We start from the raw sequence: 7,776 nt of genomic DNA on the forward strand, positions 1-7,776 counted from the left end.
TTTATATACACGCAGATAAATACAATAACAAACAAATCCGTACAAATATGATGACCAAGAGAAGTACATAGCTCTCTGTCTGTCTGTCTGTCTGTCTCTCTCTCTGTCTATCTATCTATTTGTCTGTCTGTCTGCTTGTATATATGTATGCATGTATGTATATGAAAGGAGACACCAGTATACAAGTAGACATACAAACAAAATATACATGCCTGCACACGTAAAAACACCTAAATCTATCTATCAATCATTCTATCTATCTATCTATCTATCTATCTATCTATCTATCTATCTATCTATAATGGCAGAAAACCAATGTAGAAGCTGTGTATGATTATATAAACAAATACACGTAGTTATCATACAAGGAAATACATAACCTTTGAGTTTTCTTTTGCGAATTTGCGAAGTATTATCGAATAGAATCCGACTGAACATTTTAAACGTCTGTATTTCAACCATATCTACTAAGAATTGCACAATTCATAAAAAATTGTGAAATTACTGAAAATAAGGAATCAAGATTTTAAATGAAGTCCTTATGGTAAATATATATATTCCTTTGATATTTTTTTTGTCTTCATGTTGTTTGTTTCTTTAATTCTATTCTTCAATTAACAGTACTATTTCGTTAAAGACCTCATGATTTTGAAGCAAGATGCTTTAAAAATGAAAACAGATATTAATAATTTTGATGTTGGTTTCTGATCTATCTGTTTATGTATATATATATCTTCTATTTTAATTATTATAAATCTTCCACTGAGGAGGGAGCCGGTTTCCAACAAAGATACAAGGCTCCATCTTTGGGGTGTAGTTAACACAGACAAATTCACATTTGGAACTTGAGAAAAGTCATATATGCGTGCATGCATGCATGTATGTATTATGTATGTATGTTCTCTTCTGTATTTGATTATCTAAATTCTTCGTCTGAGGAAGGAGCTTGTTTCTAACAAAGATAAGAAGCTACACCGGTAGAATGTAGATAAAAACAATGTCACGTTTTAAACGTGAGAAAAGTCTTGCATATTTTTACTGCTCCATTTACAGATTGTATTCGTAATGTGCGAGTTAGTTGATTGATTTCTTTTTCTGAAGATTCATGCTTATCTAGAATGTTAGGCATTTACTCACAAAACCAAATGCACCAATTATTATTGGTATAAATGTAAATTTATAATCTGAATATAGAAGCTGGAGGTTTTGAAGCAGCTGTCCACAGTTATCCTCTTTCTCTTTGATTGTCAAAGAGATATTCACATCATAGAGGACAGCTGACCTCTATGACGGTACATATCTCTCCTTGTCTATCCCAAACAACAATATCCGTCCAGTTATGCTTACACTTGACATGTTTTGATAGGAATGTTCAACCAGTATCCCTTGTGTTGATGTTTGTGTACGTATTCAATAACAGGGGTATTCTCTGCATTTATCCAAGGACAGTCTTTTTTCCGAATAGCATTGCATATCGTTTATGCGTCAACATCGTGCTGCATAAGGAGATAGTACCGTGATGACAGCCGTGATGGCAGCCGTTAATCACATGCGTGATGTCCTCCACAGAGACATGACATAATCCACATTTTAGAGTTTCAAGTGCTTCACTGTCTCTTTAGTATATGTATGTATGTACGTACGTACGTACGTACATACATACATACATTTGTTCGTTTTTTTTCTTGCCAAATAAACACACGCACTATATATTCGTTCTTCACTCGTTTATTTTTGTTCTTATTTCATCTTACGTCCATTGTCTAGAAATATTTAGTCACACACCTTGACCTCTTCAGCGACACGTGGGATAGAAGAGTCGTTGAAAATGTCACAGGCGTGTGACGAAAGATTTTCAGACAATGGACGCAAGACAAAATAAGGACAATAATAAACGTGTGAAGAACGAATATATAATGCGTGTGCTTATTTGGCAAGAAAAAAAAATGACCATCCCGAAATATAACAATATCTGTTTCGCACAACATAAGTACACACACACGTGTGTGTATGTGTGTGTGTGTGTGTGTGTGTGTGTGTGTGCGCGTGCGTGCGTGTGTGTGTGTATTTATATATATGTATATATATATATATACATAGGCGTAGGAGTGGCTGTGTGGTAAGTAGCTTGCTTACCAACCACATGGTTCCGGGTTCAGTCCCACTGCGTGGCACCTTGGGCAAGTGTCTTCTACTATAACCTCGGGGCCGACCAAAGCCTTGTGAGTGGATTTGGTAGACGGAAACTGAAAGAAGCCCGTCGTATATATGTACATGTATATATATATGTATGTATGTGTGTGTGTGTGTGTTTATGTGTCTGTGTTTGTCCCTCCAACATCGCTTGACAACCGATGCTGGTGTGTTTACGTCCCCGTAACTTAGCGGTTCGGCAAAAGAGAACGATAGAATAAGTACCAGGCTTACAAAGAATAAGTCATGGGGTCGATTTGCTCGACTAAAGGTGGTGCTCCAGCATGGCCACAGTCAAATGACTGAAACAAGTAAAAGAGTAAAAGAGTAAAAGAGTATATATATATATATATATATATATATATACGAGGACTCATTTTATATAGGGGAGAAACTTAACGGTGTGATGCTTATGCTGTTTTCAGCCTGAATCGAGCAAACCCATTGTCAAAGACATTCCCTCACGACCACTACATGTTATTTTCAAGCACTATATTATCGACGGTGTAACTTTTCAACAACTGTAGCATGATATTAGGGAGATTTGGTTGCTATTTCTAGTAGTTCAGTGGTTGCATAGAAACCACTGCGATGTTCATGCTTTTCTCAAACACATTAATGATGCAAGCGAAGTGAAATGAAGGTTTCGGAATAGAATTTAATTTATTGGTACCACTAGCAGAATTCTATTGACTAGTTCTGTTGATATTGGAATATCACTAACAACGAAAAACGACAAATAATGTTATACTCTGCGGGATTCGAACTCAGATGGATGGATGGCTGGATTAGCTCATCACCACCATCACCACCACCAACAGCCTCTAGATGCCATGTTACTGCAGTGCCGAAATGTGTACAGAAATATTTCTGAGTGATGATGTCCAACAGAAGTTATAAGACAGAATTTTGGGAAAACGAATGAGCTGCCAAGAATGCAGACCATCTAATTGGCTGCTAGATGCTGGACGGTTGGACGGGTGTTTATACACCGTCCAACGGGTGTATAAACAAATGAAGAAAAATGCCAAGAATTTCAGTCTATAACAACATTCACTATTATGAAGAGGTGGGTGGGGTTTAGAGACCTAGTTTAAAATCTGCTTCAAAACAATATGACGTCTCATAAGAAAAACAAGACATTTAATAAAATTATTATTTTCCACACCATTAACTTCATCTTTAGAATGCATATTTACAACATTTATATCTCCATTTCGTAGTAATATTCTTGTTTACCAAGTCACTGGGATTGGATAAAACATCTTAGTTTAGAAAGGAAATTTCCAGTTCGAATCTAAATTAGTGACAAGATATAATATTTTCCGGCATACAAGTCGAATTTTCAGACCAAAATTTACAGCCCCAAAAAGGTAGGTTGATTAATACACCAGGGCCAAAAATTCCATGTGAAAGATAGTAGGATTTGGAAAGATAGTAACGATGTTTGAAAGTTTATAGTATGGCGTTATGATATTGTGAAACTCTGATTGAGAAAAGGCGATTTTTTTTTAGGAAACGGGAATTAAACTTAAATCTAAAAGGAAACTTGTGATTTTGGGGAGTCAGCAACTCTTGAATTAACGTAGTGAAACATGTACTCCATATTTTTATTCCTTTAATAACAGCCAATAAGAATGAACCAATGATAGAGCCTTTAAGTAGTCGCTTGATTTGTTAGAAATAGGCAAATTTCTCATAATTACCTCTGAAACCTGAAAAGTTAGCCCAGGGTTCACTGTATCTGACAGAAAGTTAAAAAAGAAAACTGGATGGTCATCAATTGAATACAATTGATTCAAAGACTAATCGGTTAGATATGACCTGGGACTAAGCAACAACAACTACAACAACAATCATTTACTCAGTTACCGCATTTGCTCGTATATAAGTCGTACTATTTACTTTATATTAGATTCTAACTGAAAAAAAAACTGAGGTGCGACTTATACGGAAGGCAAAAAAAAAAATTGTACCGAGATTTGACACTAAATTAAGGGTGCGACTTATACACGAATAAATACGGTAATTAACGACACCCATCAGATGCTGTGTTACCTAGAAAACATAGAAGGGTTTTGGTAATTTAACTCTCTCAGACCGGGGCCCTTGTGGCTAATTTTAGCTTCCACCTGGACTCCTGAACAAAAAAAAAAAAAAGTAGTTGTGCAGGCGCAGGTGTGGCAGTGTGGTAAGAAGCTCGTTTTCTAACCATATGATTTTGGGTTCAGTCCCACATCATGGCATCTTGAGCAAGTGTCTTCTACTATGGCCTTGGGCCGACCAAAGCCTTGTGAGCGGATTTTGTAGACGGAAACTGAAAGAAGCTCGTCGTGTATATGTATGTATATATATATATATATATATATATATATATATATATATATATATATATATATATATATATATATATATATGTATATGTATATATATATATACACACACATATACACATATACATACAAACACGCACACATATATATTTATATATATGTATGTATATATCTATGCGTGTGTGTTTGCATCTGTGCTTGTCCTCCCACAACACCTTGACAACTGGCGTTGGTGTGTTTACGTTCCCGTAACTTAGCGGTTCGGCCAAAGAGACCGATTGAATATGTACTAGGCTTAAGACAAGTCCTGGGGTCGATTTGTTCGAATAGAAAACCGTTGAGGGCGGTGCCCCAGCACGGACGCAGTCAAATGACTGAAACAAGTAATAGACACAGCTCAAGAGTAACGATTGTCGGCAAACTAATGGACAGAATCGACTGCATCTTCTTTTTCTACATGTGTTGTTCATTATCGCTTTACCGGAAATCCAGCACAGATGATGTTTAACCTATTCCTGCTATAGCGGGAACACGGCGTGACAGAGTTAAAAGTTTAACGTGTATAAGGAACCCTTTTTTGTCAAAAATTAGATTAAAAAAATATGGGAGTTTCTTATACATTGATAGTAATATAATCCCTTACAAAACCTTTTTTCCAAATTTTAAGCCCCCAAAATTAGGGGGTTCCTTATACAAGTTAAGATATGGTATATTTATCAGTAAGAAAGCTCACATTATGCTGTTTGTTATTTGTTTCCAAAGTTCAACGTAACTGCCTAGATTTTGTCACAAAGTAGTCTTCTAATGTTGGGCTTTTATGTGGAGCTGGGAACAAAAGACGTATGCTTAAAGATTTAAGGTATAAAAAAAAAAGAACAACAACAAAAAACAGCTGGAATATCACGACGTTTATCTCGAGGGTAACAGTGATATAAGCGAAATGGACTTCTGTTAATCAAGAATCGAAATCTTGTTGCGATTTTGACTCAACAGAAGCTTACCACTTTTTTCCCCCTAGGATGCCACACCATATTTTGCAAATAAATGTTCCAGTGCGTTAAGGCTAGTTGGATGGAAAAATCGTTGGAGCGGTCTAAGACTACTAGTTGGATGGAAAAGTGTATGTTCTTGTGAAAAAATTCAGAAAATATTTCTCCAAGCTTCATAATTTTCTTTACTGTTTATTTTACTTATGCGTGATGTCTGTCTTTCTGTTCATTTGTCTGTCTGTCTGTCCTTCCTTCTATCTGTCTTCTAGTGAATGAACTTTTATCTTTTCCTATTATCTTACATGATTCTTTGTTTATTTCCAATCATATTCCCATATTTTTAGTTCTGTATTTTTAGTTCCCTATTTTTAGTTCTGTAATGGTTCTGCGCTCTGTTTTTTACTACTTAAACTCCCTACTGTCCTATGTCTTAAAACTTGTGTTAGCTTCTTTTTTTCTCGTGTTTATATCTGTGTTATGTCATAAATTATTTTAATACTTATCTAGACGCTACACACTTTATCTTATTAAGTTTCTGTTATGTTATCACTACTTATGCTGTTGTTCTTCAATAACAATCACCTAACATTTATTATACGTGTGTGCGTGCGCCTATGTTCTCACGGCTACTTCAATATATCTGTTACGTTAGTTCTGTATTATTTGTCACTCTCTGATGGATTAAACACGTATCGAAAGGATGGCCTAATAATTTCGATACATTAAAATTTCTCTCGTCTCCATCTATTGCAGTTCCTTTTTTTTTTGCAGTGTAATTTCTGACTTAGCGATGCACAACGAATCTCGTTAAACTCTTGATGTTTGACCGTTTAATTGCGTCTTCTGTCTGAATTTAAGTCTTGTGTGAAATTTCCATTTCCATATCAACTCGAGTGTAAAGCATTTGCATTGTGTTTGCTAAAAATAAATCATTTTGTTACACATTATATTGCAAAATTAATTTACTATAGTCTCATAAAAAAAAATCACTATTAAGTCAATTTCTGCGTGGAAATAGTCTGATAATGTTTAAAGGAAAATGAGCAAAAATGTACGTGTATAAATTAGATTGTTTTTATTTTAATAATCTGGAAGAAGGTTAGTGTCGATGACCTGTTTGCAGAGCTTCAGATACCATGAAGAGAGAAGGAAAGAAATCATGGCATATGGGTTATTCCAAAATAACAAATTTGATCCAGGTGCTGGTAACACAGCGGGTGTTCCATTAAATGTACCCGAGGTTACGTAGTAGAAATTGTGTTAAGCCACGTGACGAATTAAGTCTAACATCCCAAAACAGCCCATCATACGTGTTACTGCACGGTTTAAGACTTTTCGATTCACATCAAGGAGAAGAGTTCGTTCGACAAGAAGCTATAACAGGAGACATTTACCCAAGTTACTATTGGTATACAGATAACGAGCTGTTTTTGATAGGTTTATAATCAACGCTACGGCTTTTCAAATTCAAGAAGTCATGTATTAATATTTTATATCAACTATGATATGAAGATGCCCTTTTGTAATGAATAACCAAGGGATTGCACCAAGAAAAGTTACTCTCCGAGGTAAAAGTTCGGGCAAGGTTGTTTATGGAAGACCAGTAGTAGCCCATGCATACCAGTCTTCCTTCTTCCCCGATGTTATCCAAGAGAAAGACAAAGGCCGATACAGCTTGGCACCAGTGACAAATGAATGGCTGCTGGAAAACGATTTAATACCACTAAAATAAAGGTTAAAATTCAAGAAGTTATTTGTTAATATTTTATATTATAGTTGATTCGTAAATTCCGTTCGTTTTATAAATTGTATTTTAGTTTTACTTCCCACTTATGCTATTATCACTTTTTAAAAAATTGTTTTTTGTACACTGAATCCTAAATTCAATTATCAAGAAAAAATTATTAAGGTGGTGAGCTGGATAAAATGCTTAGCGACATTTATTTCGGCTTTACATTATGAGTTCAAATTTCACCGCGGACGACTTTGGTTTTCATCCTTTTGGAGTCGATGAAATAAGTACTGGGGATAATGTAATCTATTAGCCCCTTCCCCTAGAATTTCCCCACCTTCCCCTGTAGTAGAAAGGATTATTATTATTGAGAATGCGGCGAGTTGGCAGAATCGTTAGGACGCCGGGCAAAATGCTTAGCGGCATTTCGTCTGTTATTACGTTCTGAGTTCAAATTCTCAGAGGTCGATTTTCATCTTTTTGGGGGTCAATAAACTAAGTACCAGTGAAACACTAAGGTTGATGTAAT

The 7,776-nt window shown here is 35.5% G+C and overlaps 1 protein-coding gene across 2 annotated transcripts in view; it reads left to right on the top strand.

Moving 5' to 3' along the window:
- Window positions 1-451: 451 nt before the first annotated feature.
- The window catches only part of LOC106876733 (solute carrier family 12 member 2), a 127,959-nt gene continuing 120,634 nt past the window's right edge, over window positions 452-7,776 (top strand). The window contains exon 1 of one of the 2 annotated variants that reach the window (XM_052966113.2): window positions 452-544. Coding sequence is in view for 1 of the 2 variants with exons in the window: in XM_052966114.2 (XP_052822074.1) it covers window positions 542-544 (3 nt within the window). In the remaining variant the exon portion in view is untranslated. The remainder of the gene's footprint in view (window positions 545-7,776) is intronic. The other variant, XM_052966114.2, reaches the window with a different exon arrangement.

Source organism: Octopus bimaculoides, chromosome 3, assembly GCF_046866305.1.
Source record: "Octopus bimaculoides isolate indiv1 chromosome 3, ASM4686630v1, whole genome shotgun sequence".
Taxonomy (NCBI): domain Eukaryota; kingdom Metazoa; phylum Mollusca; class Cephalopoda; order Octopoda; family Octopodidae; genus Octopus; species Octopus bimaculoides.